General features: G+C 42.4%; 1 protein-coding gene across 1 annotated transcript in view; it reads left to right on the top strand.

Annotated features, from left to right (window-relative positions):
• The window catches only part of CFAP47 (cilia and flagella associated protein 47), a 271,714-nt gene that overhangs the window by 128,949 nt on the left and 129,313 nt on the right, over nucleotides 1–13,452 (top strand). Inside the window, exons 41-43 of the mRNA XM_038760124.1 lie at nucleotides 2,639–2,709; nucleotides 3,784–3,929; nucleotides 11,654–11,762. Of these exons, the coding sequence (XP_038616052.1) occupies nucleotides 2,639–2,709; nucleotides 3,784–3,929; nucleotides 11,654–11,762 (326 nt within the window). The remainder of the gene's footprint in view (nucleotides 1–2,638; nucleotides 2,710–3,783; nucleotides 3,930–11,653; nucleotides 11,763–13,452) is intronic.

Below are 13,452 nucleotides of genomic sequence, written 5' to 3'. Positions count from 1 at the left end.
TTTTGCTTAGTTCTTTACTTGTTGCTCATGAATGCATCAATAAGCAGTTTTCCTGAATTCTTTTTTTCCCTAATAAATAATTCAGTCCCTTGCTTCTTATCTTGCTAAGTTTATTGATGAAGTAAGTAGCTCCTGTTTGAACCAACATTTCCCTCAACAGCACTGCAATAGTTTATGCTGTAATTAGAGTATTGCGAAATATTGCTCTTTTAAATGAAAGGCATAATGATTTTTAACACCAAATCAATACTTTAGGTGCCCATGATGATTTTACCTCACCAAAAGGTTGAATCAGTTCAGATAACCATCAGGTTTTTGATTTTTATCAGACATTTTAGGGGAAAAAATATGAATTCTGTTCAGCATTTCTTTTTGAGCATGGATATTTTTAACTATAGTTCCAGGAGGAGTTAATTTATTTGCTCCACTTGAATTTCCAAAATGGTTCTAGAATGAACTCTCTATATTTGACTACGTGTTTTTCTTTTTCCCTATGGATTTGTCAGGCAGAAATATTCTAATAGCTGTCACGAGATCATTATAATTTTAGGTATATGTTGAGAAGCAACATGGCTCAGTGCTGCTGAACACGAGCTTGGGAGTCGGAGGTCATGAGTTCAAATCCCGGCTCCACCGCTTGTCAGCTGTGTGACTTTGGGCAAGTCACTTAATTTCTCTGTGCCTCAGTTACCTCATCTGTAAAATGGGGATTAAGACTGTGGGACAACCTGATCACCTTGTATCCCCCCCAGCACTTAGAACAGTGCTTTGCACATAGTAAGCGCTTAACAAATGCCATCGTTATTATTAATAGTCTTGCTGAAGGGAAGATATGTGATTTTTTTCTTTTCATTCCAATTATCCACTGGCAGAACGAAGCCTATTGTTTGATTCTGGATTCTGCTGAGCCTGACATTCATGCTAGTTGTACTCCCATGGATTTGCCCCATGAAGATTAATATGTAGAGAGGAGTCCTGACAGGCTGAGATCATGCAATAGAGAGCCCACCAGAAATTTGAAAATGTGTATAATAATTATTATTATGGTACTTGTTAAGCACTTACTATGTGCCAAGCACTCTTCTAAGCACTGGGGTAGGTACAAGTTCACCAGGTTGGATACGGTCTCTGTCCCACACAGGAGGGAGCAGGATTTAATTTCCATTTTACAGATGAGGTAACTGAGGCCCAGAGAAGTTAAGTGACTCGCTTAAGGTCACACAGCAGGGATGTGGCAGAGTCTGCATTAGAACCCAGGTCCTCTGACTCCCAGGCCAGTGCTTTTTCCATTAGGCCATGCTGCTTCAATAATAATATTGTATCAACGATAATAGAAGATAAAATGTGGACTGAGAATGTGTCTATCAATACTCTTGTATTGTACGCTCCCGAGAGCTTAGTACAGTGCTCTGCACACAGTATGCTCTCAATAAATACAATTGATGAGGATAAAGTGTATATTTTCATTGTGATATTCATTCGCAGTAAACGCTCAATTAATACCACTGATGGTGATGATAAAGTGCATGATTTTATTGTGGATATTCATTTATTAGTTTTGCAAACTCTGGGCCAAGGTCCAGATAAGATACAGTATACAACATCTCCCATGTGTACAATCTAATCTCAGCATGCTCTGAAAGCTCTGCATACCTTTCCAATGCTTCCAGCAAGTGGAATTTCCTTGCGTGATATCCATGTTGCATATTAGAAGTAGAGCTTGATGAAGCAGGGTGGTGTGGCTTTGTGGAAAGAGCCCAGGCTTGGGAGTCAGAGGTCACAGGTTCTAATCCCGGCTCCTAAAGCAGCATTGCCTAGTGGAAAGAGCATGGGTCTGGGAGTCAGAGGTCATGTATTCTAATCTCAGCTCCGCTACTTATCAGCTGTGTGACTTTGGGCAAGTCACTTCACTTCTCTGTGCCTCAGTTCTCTCATCTGTAAAATGGAGATTAAGTCTGTGAGCCCCACGTGGGACAACCTGACAACCTGCTGGGGCACATAGAACAGTGCTTGGCACATAGTATGCACTTAAGAAATACCATCATCATTATGATTACTATGTATGCCTATATATGCATACATAACAATATTATCATTATATGATATATTACTATTATACCTGCATATACATACATAATAATAATGATGATGGTATTTCTTAAATGCTTACTATATGTCGTTTTTAGCATATATATCTTAGTAGGAATAAAGAGAATATTAGAGCTGAAAGTGAAGTATATTGTTGTATTGCTTTATACATATTCTCTCTATTCCTTCCAAGATCACCTTCTCAGTGAATCACATTCTCGCCTCTCCCACCTTCTCTTCCGATTCGCACGCTTCCTCCCCCCTGGAGCTCCCTTCCTGCTTCAGATTCCCCAGATCCCTGAGGGCAGGGAATGTGTCTGCCAACTCTGGATTGGACTCTCCCAAGTGCTTAGTACAGTACTCTGTACATACTAAGTGCCTAATGAATAGCACTGATGATGGTGATCCCAGGTCTGTCCGTCTACAAAACCTTTTTGAAATTTCAGCTTGTCCAGGAGATTTTCTGTACAGATACAGTAATGAAGTTATTGTTACTTCTAGAGCACGCTCCTTTGCTAATTTGGAACCCCTCCCCTCTCTTGTTTTGCAGTTATGAAACCATTATAAATACTAGTAGACATGAATATGGGTCTCATACCCAAGAAACCTTCCCCCAAACATGTAAGTATCTTTAATAAAACATATATCAATGCATTTCATAAGCCCAAATCTGTGGTTCAGACATTTAATTTTTAGATTACATAAAATATTGACTACTTTAATGGAATGAAAGTACTTCTTTGAAATTTTTTCATTCAGATCATTTTTTTTTTTTCCAAACCCATCTTGCTGCTTGGAAAGGGTAGTGGTCCCTAGAATCAGGGAATATGGTGGCAGGAAGCAGGTTGGAGTTGGGAATGGATTGAGATTTACCTCCACCCCTTGTCAGTCAGTCAAATTTATTGAGCGCTTACTGGCTGCAGAGCACTATACTGAACACTTGGTAGAGTACAAGAAAACAATAAACAGACACATTCCCTCCCCACAACGAGCTTCCCATGGTCAGAGCCTTCTCTCTGTACTGTAAACCAGCCTAGTTTAATTAACAATACCTGGAAGTACATTGCAAGTAGAGAAACACATTAAAAGTGATTTACTCTATTTTTCTTAGTAACAACAATGATAATAGTATTAATATTAAGAATAGTGCTATTTATCATGCAGTTATTACATGTCAAGCTCTGGGATTGATCCTCAGATCAGACACAGTTCCTGCCCTCAATAAGACTTACAGTCCAAGATGAGAAACTGGGGCCCGGAGCAGTTATGTGACTGACCCAAGGTCACACAGCAGACAAGTGATGGAGTTGGCTCTAGGACCCAGGTTTTCTGACTCCCAATACCATCTGATTTCCACCAGGCCATGATTTGGTCTCTATTAAGGCTCATTTACATAGGTATTGAGCGCATTAAATTATGTTTTCAGAGATCCAGAAGAGAAGCCATCACTATCGAGAATTTCCTTTTTAGATTTTTCACTTTTAAAGCTGTTCAAAATGTGGTGTTTTCATTCATCAGGCTTAGAAATGCAAAAAGAATTAATTTGGAAGCTCAAATTTAGCGACACATCTCTTTTTCTGTAGTGTGTGGTTTTCTTGTAATCTAAAAATCTTAATCTCTAGTTGGAACAACTATTTTATCTTTACCAGCTTTAAGATACTGTATACAAACAAACTCTAAATCATGTTTTGTCAGCAAATCAATCTGGTTTTCTAAAAGAGTTCTTCTGCCCAGTGAAATCACTATTCCTGGAAGCCGAAAGTTCTTCAGTGCTAGATATTTACTTTCTTCCTTTTGATCTACAAAAGCGCTATTGTGGCATCATTCTGAGCAACAACGAGGTAAGAAGAGAATACAATCTTTGGTTTCTCTCTTTGATGTGGTGTTATTCGAATGGAATGAAATTACCAGCCAAACACTAAGTACTAGCAGAGACTATATATGACCAGGAATTTTGGGAGCCTCCATACCCAATGCCTAGATCCCTTTGCCTTCCATAATAGTCTCTGAATCAGTCAATCAATCAGTGGTATTCATTGAACCCTTACTGTGTGCAGAGCACTGTACTAAGCGCTCGAGAGACTGCAGTGCAACAGAGTTTGGTGGACATGTACCCTGCCGACAGCAAGCTTAAATGAGCAATCTCCCTCCTTATTCCCGAGTCTGGCCTCAGGATGAGCTATTCCCAAGTGGAATTCCTTACTCTGTTGGCTTTAAAGCAGTCAAGCACCTTGCCCCCATCCTGCCTCACAAAAACCTAGCCCACACACTCTGCTCTTCTAAAGCTGACCTTCTCACTGTACCTCAGTCTCTTCTACCTTGTCACCAATGGGGAAATTCACATTGTAAAAATGTGGGAGAATAATATCCTATGGCATGTGATATTCTCCTAACTAAATAGTTGTGTATTTTTAGGGTAGCCACCCTTCCCTTTCCTGAGATGACAACTGGAAGCACTATTGTTCCTTATATTTAAATATATATAGAATATAGAGAGGAGGGCTCTCTCTGTATCATCATCATCATCATCATCATCAATCGTATTGAGCGCATACTGTGTGCAGAGCACTGTACTAAGCGCTTGGGAAGTACAAGTTGGCAACATACAGAGACAGTCCCTACCCAACAGTGGGCTCACAGTCTAAAAGACTGTGTATGTGTGTGTATATACCTATAATAATGATGGCATTTGTTAAGCACTTACTATGTGCGAAGCACTGTTCTAAGTGTGGGGGGCGAGGGGAATACAAGGGATCAGGTTGTCCCACGTGGGGCTCACAGTCTTAATCCCCATTTTACAGATGAGGTAACTGAGGCTCAGAGAAGTTAAGTGACTTACCCAAGGTCACACAGCAGATATGTGGTGGAGCCGGGATTAGAACCCATGACCTCTGACTCCCAAGCACAGGCTCTTTCTTCTCACTGCTGTATACATTTATAGGTTTATACACCCCCACCCTACCTCAATACACCCCCATGTCTCCTGTATCAATCAATCAATCAATCATATTTATTGAGCGCTTACTATGTGCAGAGCACTGTACTAAGCGCTTGGGAAGTACAAATTGGCAACACATAGAGACAGTCCCTGCCCAACAGTGGGCTCACAGTCTAAAAGGGGGAGACAGAGAATAGAACCAAACATACCAACAAAATAAAATAAATAGGATAGAAATGTACAAGTAAAATAAATAAATAAATAAATAGAGTAATAAATATGTACAACCATATATACATATATACAGGTGCTGTGGGGAAGGGAAGGAGGTAAGATGGGGGGATGGAGAGGGGGACGAGGGGGAGAGGAAGGAAGGGGCTCAGTCTGGGAAGGCCTCCTGGAGGAGGTGAGCTCTCAGCAGGGCCTTGAAGGGAGGAAGAGAGCTAGCTTGGCGGAGGGGCAGAGGGAGGGCATTCCAGGCCCAGGGGATGACGTGGGCCGGGGGTCGACGGCGGGACAGGCGAGAACGAGGTACAGTGAGGAGATTAGCGGTGGAGGAGCGGAGGTTGCGGGCTGGGCAGTAGAAGGAGAGAAGGGAGGTGAGGTAGGAGGGGGCGAGGTGATGGAGAGCCTTGAAGCCCAGGGTGAGGAGTTTCTGCCTGATGCGCAGATTGATTGGTAGCCACTGGAGATTTTTGAGGAGGGGAGTAATATGCCCAGAGCGTTTCTGGACAAAGATAATCCGGGCAGCAGCATGAAGTATGGATTGAAGTGGAGAGAGACACGAGGATGGGAGATCAGAGAGAAGGCTGGTGCAGTAGTCCAGACGGGATAGGATGAGAGCTTGAATGAGCAGGGTAGCGGTTTGGATGGAGAGGAAAGGGCGGATCTTGGCAATGTTGCGGAGCTGAGACCGGCAGGTTTTGGTGACGGCTTGGATGTGAGGGGTGAATGAGAGAGCGGAGTCGAGGATGACACCAAGGTTGCGGGCTTGTGAGACGGGAAGGATGGTAGTGCCGTCAACAGAGATGGGAAAGTAAGGGAGAGGACAAGGTTTGGGAGGGAAGACAAGGAGCTCAGTCTTCGACATGTTGAGCTTTAGGTGGCGGGCGGACATCCAGATGGAGATGTCCTGAAGGCAGGAGGAGATGCGAGCCTGGAGGGAGGGGGAGAGAGCAGGGGCAGAGATGTAGATCTGGGTGTCATCAGCGTAGAGATGATAGTTGAAGCCGTGGGAGCGAATGAGGTCACCAAGGGAGTGAGTGTAGATTGAGAACAGAAGGGGACCAAGCACTGAACCTTGGGGAACCCCCACAGTAAGAGGATGGAAGGGGGAGGAGGAGCCTGCAAAAGAGACTGAGAAAGAACGACCGGAGAGATAAGAGGAGAACCAGGAGAGGACAGAGTCTGTGAAGCCAAGGTCAGATAGCGTGTTGAGGAGAAGGGGGTGGTCCACAGTGTCAAAGGCAGCTGAGAGGTCGAGGAGGATTAGGACAGAATATGAGCCGTTGGATTTGGCAAGCAGGAGGTCATTGGTGACCTTTGAGAGGGCAGTTTCCGTGGAATGAAGGGGACGGAAGCCAGACTGGAGGGGGTCGAGGAGAGAGTTGTTGTTGAGGAATTCTAGGCAGCGCGTGTAGACAACTCGTTCAAGGAGTTTGGAAAGGAATGGTAGGAGGGATACGGGACGATAACTAGAAGGTGAGGTGGGGTCAAGAGAGGGTTTTTTTAGGATGGGAGAGACATGGGCATGTTTTAAGGCAGAGGGGAAGGAACCAGTGGAGAGTGAGCGGTTGAAGATGGAAGTTAAGGAGGGGAGAAGGGATGGAGCGAGAGATTTCATAAGATGAGAGGGAATGGGGTCAGAAGCACAGGTGGCCGGAGTAGCACTTGAGAGGAGGGAGGAGAGTTCCTCTGAGGATACTGCTGGGAAGGATGGGAGAGTAGCAGAGAGTGTTGAGAGCCGGGGGGATGGAGAAAGGGGGGAAGAGACTTTGGGGAGGTCGGACCTGATGGATTTAATTTTGTTAATGAAGTAGGAGGCCAGATCGTTGGGGGTGTGGGAAGGAGGAGCGGGAAGAACCGGGGGCCTGAGAAGGGAGTTGAATGTACGGAAGAGCTGGCGGGGGTGATGGGCATGGGTGTCAATAAGGGAGGAGAAATAGTTTTGTCTGGCAGAAGAGAGGGCTGAGTTAAGGCAGGAAAGGATAAACTTGAAGTGAACGAGGTTGGCATGGTGTTTAGACTTTCGCCAGCAGCGTTCGGCAGCTCGAGCATAAGAGCGAAGGAGGCGGACAGTGGCAGTGATCCAGGGCTGTGGGTTAGTGGTGCGAGAGCGGCGAAGGGAAAGGGGAGTGAGTGAGTCTAGCTGAGTAGAAAGGGTAGAGTTGAGAGCAGTAATCTGATCATCAAGACTGGGTAGAGAGGAGAGGGCGGCAAGGTGGGGTGTGAGGCGCTCCGAAAGATGGGTGGGGTCCAGAGAGCGGAGATCTCTGTGAGGGAGTAATACGGATTTACAGGGGAAAGGAGTGTGAGTGAGGAGGCAGGTGAGAAGATTATGATCAGAGAGAGGGATTACAGAGTTGGTGAGGGTGGACACAGTGCAGCGGTAGGAGATGATGAGGTCGAGGGTATGACCAAGTTGGTGAGTGGGCGAGGTGGGGTGGAGGAAGAGGTTGGCAGCGTCAAGGAGAGATAGAAGGCGGGCGGCAGAGGAGTCGTTAGGGATATCCATGTGGATATTGAAGTCTCCGAGGATCAGAGTGGGCATGGAGAAGGAGAGAAGGAAGGTGAGGAAGGGGTCAAAGTCGTTAAAGAAGTTGGAAGTGGGGCCGGGAGGGTGGTAGATGACGGCTACAAGAATCTGGAGGGGGTGGTAGAGGCGAATAATGTGGGATTCAAAGGAAGGGAAGGAAAGGGAAGGGGGAGGAGGGATAGTGCGAAAGCGACATTGGGGGGCGAGAAGGAAACCGACACCTACTCCTTTTCCAGTGAGTCTGGGGGAGTGGGAGAAGAAGAGGCCTGCACTGCAGAGAGCAGCAGAAGAGACTGTGTCGTCCGGCGACAGCCATGTTTCAGTTAGGGCGAGAAGGAGTAGAGAACTGGAAAGGAGAGAACTGTAGGCTGTAATCTCCTCATGGGCAAGGAACATGTCTACCAACTCTGTTGTATTGTTGTATATTACTCTTCCAAGCACTTAGTACAGTGCTCTGCACATGGCAAGTGCTTCATAAATACCACTGATATATATATATATATATATATTTATAATTTATATATAATATTCCTAATATACAAGTCCTGTATCCACTAAATTGAGGGCAGGAATTGTATCTACCAACTCTATAGAATTCTCCCAATGTACTTAGTACAGTGCTTTGCACAGAATAGGCTTTCAATAAATACCATTATTGATATTGGTCTATCTTGGCTGATTCGTTTTATGTTGCACAGTTGGTTTGGATAGTAAAAATTGTGATAGAGCTTTCTGCTAAGTAATTTCTTCATTTCCCTCATACTAGGGTGGACTGTCAATATATATTCCATTTTTTGTGTCATCACATTAGTTTTGTAAATCAAGATTAATTTCCTAATGTTTGTTGTGTTTTTTCAATTGGCTGAATTGACCTGAACTGAGAGAACAGTGTTCTTTTAGAAGATCACATTATAATTGAATGAAATTTTAATAACTAAGATTTCAATGACATTGGGTCATATTGAGCGAGGGTATTAAACAGAATAACTGGGGAAAAGTTTTACAGAAATATTCTATTCTGTTCATATTGACTCTTCAGGGTGTCATTAATTTGAGGAAAGCAGATGAGATTGGCCTCAGAAATTTCTTCATTCAGTAAATAATGGTTTTAGCTTTAGAAAAAGAAATAAAAATGCCATAAAATTGTAATAATCTTGCTTTTATTAGCTCTCATAAATGCAAGCTGTTAAGCATGGTAGTTTTTGTACTTATGGGGGAGATTAGAAGGTCATGACCCCAAATAAAAGGTAAATTAGGGCCACTTGGAATAATAGAAATTTGAACCAAATTGAAAAATATTTTTTAAGTCTTTCCCTGATGTCAACCTTTATTATATCATTGTTTCCCCCACCCCTTGCTTATTCAGCTGTTACTGCCATAAAAAATTAGAATTTGAAGATGTTTCTCTAGTGTACAGCTTTTTCTTTTAGTTGTAGTAATAGTAGTAGTGGCAACAGGTTTTGAGCACTCACTTGGTGTGCTGCTCTGTACTAAGTGCTTGGGAAGTACCAAATAATGAAGTTCCTTTCCTCGAGGAACTTCCACTTTAAAGGAGGAGAGAAACATTAAGAATGTTTGCAAATAATAAAAATAAGACAATGTAGTGCATTGTTGCTTGGCTAATTTTTAAGATGTAGATTTAAATTACGTTTTTCAAAAACTGGCTGTTGGGGTAATATTTTCAGCAAGAGTTGAAAATGATTTGGGGATCTCAAAGAAATATTCTGAATATGGAAGAGGGAATATGTTGTATTTGAAGAGAGTCCAGTCTCAAGTTAAGTTGACATTCCCTTGAGGAAATTCTCAGTTTTGTTTCCAGAACCCTAAGCTTATTGAAATTTACTTTCTTAATTTTCATTTTTTTAATTCTTTTTGGCCTCTTTTCTTCCTTCCTTAAAATCTAGAATCCTAATATATTATGACAGCTCAAGCCAAGATGTCTTTTCCCCTCCCCGGGCCTGGAATGCCCTCCCTTTGCCCATCCGCCAAGTTAGCTCTCTTCCTCCCTTCAAGGCCCTACTGAGAGCTCACCTCCTCCAGGAGGCCTTCCCAGACTGAGCCCCTTCCTTCCTCTCCCCCTCGCCCCCCTCTCCATCCCCCTCATCTTACCTCCTTCCCTTCTCCACAGCACCTGTATATATGTATATATGTTTGTACATATTTATTACTCTATTTTTAAATTTATTTTACTTGTACACATCTATTCTATTTTATTTTGTTAGTATGGTTTTGTTCTCTGTCTCCCCCTTTTAGACTGTGAGCCCACTGTTGGGTAGGGACTGTATATGTTGCCAACTTGTACTTCCCAAGCGCTTAGTACAATGCTCTGCACACAGTAAACGCTCAATAAATACGACTGATTGATTGATTCCCTGTTAATTAAAATCAAATCAAGAAGGGTATATATTTTCTGGACTAGGAAATTATCTTTATCCTCTTTGTGAAGTAAGACGTTGTGCATAATCTGTCAAAAAACCTTTGTTCTGAAAACTAAACCTGAATCTTTTTCATACAATACGTGAAGGACTGAATTCCACATAATTGATGACAGCCTTAATACATGTAGTCATTCATTCAGTCATATTTATTGAGCACTTACTGTATGCAGAGCACTGTACTAAGTGCTTGGGAAGTACAAGTTGGCAACATAGCATGCTTCTTGTGGATGCAAAATATGCCCACAATTCTGTTATACTCTCCTAAGTGCTTTGCACACAGTAAGCACTCAATAAATATGATCAATTGATTTAAAGTTAAGTATGGATGTGAGAGTTGCTTGGTATTTAGAAAGTTATATTCAGATACAATCCAAATAAGTGACTAATAGTGTTTTTTTGATTTTTGTACAGAGCATATGAAAGATATAATCCTCTTCTATTGCATTACAGTATAACACTGGGGAACCATTAGGCTATGAATTTCAAAATCAAAAGATAGGCTTTCCAAAGTATATTTATGTATTATGAAATTCAATCTCATTTTAGTTGCACAATACATTATTATTCAGAGCACAAACTGTACTTTTCTGCAGTAGGGTTGAGTAAATAATAGATAATAACACTTAGAGGAGCTATTTTTTCTTCTGCAGGTCTAATTTTAATGCTTAAAGTGATTATTGTTGTAAAATGTCATTATTTATGGTTTATATTGCAGCAACTTCTGTGGACAGGGAACGTATCTGCCAACGCTGTTGTACTCTCCCAAGTGCTTAGTACAGTGTTCTGTACAAAGCAGGTGCTCAATTAATGATGAAGATCTTTGGAGAAGGAAGTTGTGTTACATTTTGGTCTACTATCAGTTGGCAGTTGTCTACCTCCTCTGCTTCTGCAAACCCTGACCCCTGGTCAAATCTGGAGATTCCCCCGAAGAGACTAATCAACTAGTGGACAATTAATCCCCCCCAAAACCCAGGAGGTGTGGGAATACCCAATAGAGCAAGTTGGTTTCAGGGCCATCCAAGTATGCTAGCTCCTTCTGGGCAAGACAAGTGATTTTTCTCTTGAAAATAGCACTCTGAGTGCTAAGACGTATCTTTTAGGAAAGGATAGGTAATTAATAATAATGCTAAATGTGGCATTTGTTAAGCACTTACTATGCGCCAAGCACTGGGGTAGATACAGTGTGATCAGGTTGGACACAGTCCCCATCCCACATGGGGCTCACAGTCTTAATCCTCATTTTACAGATGAGGGAAGTGAGGCACAGAGAAGTGAAGTGAGTTGCCAAAGTCACGCAGCAGACAAGTGGTAGAGCCGGGATTGAACTCAGGTCCTCTGATTCCCAGACCCATGCTCTTTCCACTAGGCAACGCTGCTTTAAATATAGTTCATCAACAATACCTGAAATTAAAAGGCACACATCTTGTTTTTCAGATTGGAGAATTTTTATGCATGGTTGATGGAACGAGCACCATTCCCCTGTCTTCACACTTACTTACCATGGACAGCCCAAATGTCCTGCAAATCATCAATAGTGCTGCAGGTAAGGAGATAGTATTCAAAAGAAGAAATCCTTTTTTTAAAAGTCATGAGATTATACTGTTAGGATAGAATGTAGAAAGAATGGAGTAAGATTTCATAATAATGCACTAGGAAAGCAGAGTGGATGTTATCAGCTTCACTGCTGGGTGTTGAATTAGAGTGCATTTAGTTATTTCTTTACAAGTTATATATTTCTTTTATAATTTTAATCTATCTGGAAATCTATCACACTTTCTCTCTTCCTCGCTACCTCTTCTCCCCACCACCTCACTCTCTTCCTTTATTTTTTTCCTCTATCCTTGCTTTCTTTCTATCCATCTCTCTCTTTCTCTTTCTCTCTTTCTCTTGGTGTGTAAGGATTTCCAGGGACATTACTTTGGTCTACATCGATCCTTTTCTCAGGCCATAGCACAGTCATCATTTCTGCACAATAATTCATTATCATCTTCATATCCTCCTATACAACTACTTCAAGGGTTATTGATGAAGCTCCTCAAGAGGGAAGTATTGTAGTACCAGTTTTGAAGAGATTTATGCGACTCTGTAGAATAGGGATAATACCAATTGAATCATTTCATACCCTTAATTAAGCACCAACTATGTGTCAAGCACTGTTCCAAGCACTGGGGTGGATATAAAATAATCAGGTCCCACATAGAGCTCACAGTCTAAGTAAGAGGGGGAAATGGGTATTGAATCCCCATTTTACAGATGAGAAAACAGAGGCACAGAGAAATTCAACCAATCTTTTATTGAGCAGTAACTATGCAGAGCACTATACAAAGCACTTGAAAGAGTACAGTACACCATATAACAGACACATTCCCTGCCCACAATAAGTTTACAATCTAGAAGGGGAGGCAGACATAAATATAAATAAATGAATTGTGTATAAGTAGGGGAGTGCTGGGGGTGAAGGACGAATAAAGGGAACAAGTCAGAGTGATGCAGAAGGGAAAGTAAGAAAAGGAAATGACTTAAGGAAGGCCTCTTGGAAGAGATGTGCCTTCAATAAGGCTTTGAAGAGGGGGAGAATAAATGCCTGACAGATATGAAGAGGGAGGGAATTCCAAGCCAGAGGCAGGAAGTGAGTGAGAGGTTGGCAATGAGATTGATGAGATTGAGTTACAGGGAGAAGGTTAGTATTAGAGAAGTGAAGTGTGTGGGTTTGTTGTAGTAGGAGATTAGGGAGGTGAGGTAAGAGGGGGCAAGGTGATTGACTGCTTTAAAGCCAATGGTGAGGGGTTTCTGTTTGATGAGGAGGTGGATGGACAACCACTGGAGATTCTTGAGGAGTGCAGAAATGTAGACTTGAGCATTTTTGTAAAAAATGATCTAGGCAACAGATTGAAGTATGGATTGGAGTGGGAAGAGACCGGAGGCAGGGAGGTCAGCAAGGAGGCTGATACAGTAATTGAGGTGGGTGGGGATAAGTGCTTGGATCAACGTGGCAGCAGTTTGGATGGAGAGAAACAAGGGGATTTTAACAATGCTGTGAAGGTTGAACTGACAGGATTTAGTGATAGGTTGAAAATGTGGGTTGAATGAGAGAGAGGAGTCAAGGATAACACCAAAGGTATGGGCTTGTGAGACAGGAATGATGGTAGTGTTGTCTACAGTGATGGGAAAGTCAGGCAGGGCAGGGTTTGGGTGGGAAGATAAGGAGTTCTATTTTGGACATGTTAAATTTG

This window comes from Tachyglossus aculeatus, chromosome 18 (genome assembly GCF_015852505.1).
Source record: "Tachyglossus aculeatus isolate mTacAcu1 chromosome 18, mTacAcu1.pri, whole genome shotgun sequence".
Classification (NCBI taxonomy): domain Eukaryota; kingdom Metazoa; phylum Chordata; class Mammalia; order Monotremata; family Tachyglossidae; genus Tachyglossus; species Tachyglossus aculeatus.
The sequence above is the reverse complement of the archived record's forward strand: the minus strand, read 5'-3'. Positions and strand labels throughout refer to the sequence as shown.